Here is a 1,910-nt window from a genome sequence, read left to right as displayed (position 1 = left end):
GATTCAGCAAGAGGAAGGGATGGGTAGACCAGGAGACGTCTCTGCTGGAGCTGGGGCCGTATTGCTGGGCGGCGCCTTTGGACAGTTTTCACCTCCTGGAGCAGACCTGGGGCTGTCCCCGCAGCCATCTGCACCCCCATGGGACACCCACAGGGGCCTCGGCTGGCCTGTGGGGTGTGGGAGGGGGAGGAGGCACACAGGGGGTGGGCACCCCGAGAGAAGGGGCAGAGTACCATGCATGGACCCCAAAGGGGCAGAGGCCGGGGTCCAGAGGGGGTGAGCAGGCGGCCAGCGGGCCGGAGTGGGGGGTAGACGGAGGGCGAGACCCCGCCTTACCTGTGAGCCCCGCACCCGGCTTCCTTCTTGTGTCCGCAGCGGCATCGGGCGTCTCCCCCGGGGGCTGCTCCCAATACAAACGGCCGGGCCGGGGCCGAGCGAGCTGCGGCCACCCTTGGCCGGTCTACAGCCGAGGGGCTCCCGGCTGGGCCATGTGGGGCCTCCAGGATCCCTGTGCACTGTCGTGGGACGTGGCAGGGCCCCCTGTTTCCCAGAAGGCTCCCTTCCAGCTGCCTCCGTCCCCGTGTCCCCTCAGGGCCTCCCCAAGCCGGGCAGTGCAGGGACAGGGTCCGCACAGGGGCTCCAGCCTTCGTGGGGGGGGGCAGGTGAGGGCTGAGTGCCCAGGGCACGGGGAGGCCACCGCGGCTGCAGTGACGACGGGCTGAATCCTTCCTGCTTCCACAGAGAGTGCTCGGGACAGTGGGCAGCTGTGGTGCCCCGGGACAGCCCCCTGGGTCGTGCCGGGGTGCACTTGGTTTCGCTAGTGGACGAGCCTGTGTGCTCCCCGAGAGCTCTGGAGACGCGGGTCACGGTGAGGGGGGCCCGAGCGACGCGGGCACGGGACACAGGACATGCTCCTTACAGAAGCAGCTGCCCCTGCTCGGCAGGGACGGGGGTCGGCCTCCTCCGGGGCAGTGTGCCAGGAGGGACGCGGCTTGGCTCTGGCCGGTTCTAGCCCCGACTCCTCAAAACGGGCCGGCGCCCCCCCCACGGCCCCCCTCTCTCCCCGGGAGTAGGCGATGCCCACAGAGACCAAATCTTGTGGGGAGCCTGGGGCCCGGGCGCGAGACCCACTTCTCCCCCTGGGTGGCCTTGGCTTGTGGGTCCGACAGGAGGGATGGGGTCCGGCGCCTCCGGGGGCTGGAAGGAGCGAGACGGGGCGGGGGTCAGCCGGGGGCTGGGTGCGGGGGCCGGCGCCCTGACCGGGGAGTGGGCTCAGGCCTGCAGCCACGTCCAGTGGCCCCGCACTTGGCCGGAGGCGGCCGGCGGCCTCAGGCAGCCCCTGTGCTAGAGCAACTGTGCCGATGGCACCTGCCGCCCTGGGATGGGCAGCCGTGGGGGCTCCACCCGCCGTGGGGGCTCCACCCGCCGTGGGGGCTCCACCCACCTCGCTGCCCCTGATCACAGGAAACTCGCCCGAGTGTCTGCCCTCAAGGTGGGAACTTCTAGTCCCCAAGGGGCCGGTCAGCTCTGGACACCCGCTTTGGAAGCCACTTCCAAGCGCCCCGTGTCTGAAGCCCAGGTGGCTCCCAAACCCGGCCCCGGAGATGCTCACCGTGTCGAGGCGCCAAGACCAGCTATGACCAAAGGATGAAAGCTAAGGAGAAAAATAAAAACAAAAATAAAAACTGAAAAGGAAAGGGGGGGAGGACAAATGGAAGGGAAGAGAGAGAAAGAGAATTGGTGTGTTTCTCGTGAGAAAAGCCTGAGGATCACAGACATAAGACACGCTGCTGGTGGGGGGCGGAGGGACAAGAGTCGTGGAGGGCAGTGTATGGATGGGCCAGAAGGACGCGCGGCCCAGACGGCCGCCGCCGTGGGGACCTGCATCACGGGGAGCTGGGAGGCGAGCA

At 68.4% G+C, this 1,910-nt stretch overlaps 1 protein-coding gene across 1 annotated transcript in view; it reads right to left on the bottom strand.

Annotated features, from left to right (window-relative positions):
* Positions 1-568: 568 nt before the first annotated feature.
* Positions 569-1,910, bottom strand: part of JAKMIP3 (Janus kinase and microtubule interacting protein 3) — a 166,285-nt gene continuing 164,943 nt past the window's right edge. The window contains exons 25-26 of the mRNA XM_077126428.1: positions 1,613-1,654; positions 569-1,197 (exon numbers count right to left, since the gene is read on the bottom strand). Of these exons, the coding sequence (XP_076982543.1) occupies positions 1,009-1,197; positions 1,613-1,654 (231 nt within the window). The 3' untranslated portion in view covers positions 569-1,008. The remainder of the gene's footprint in view (positions 1,198-1,612; positions 1,655-1,910) is intronic.

The sequence above is a fragment of the Tamandua tetradactyla genome, chromosome 13, assembly GCF_023851605.1.
Source record: "Tamandua tetradactyla isolate mTamTet1 chromosome 13, mTamTet1.pri, whole genome shotgun sequence".
Classification (NCBI taxonomy): Eukaryota; Metazoa; Chordata; class Mammalia; order Pilosa; family Myrmecophagidae; genus Tamandua; species Tamandua tetradactyla.
This window is presented reverse-complemented; position numbering and strand designations above follow the sequence as displayed.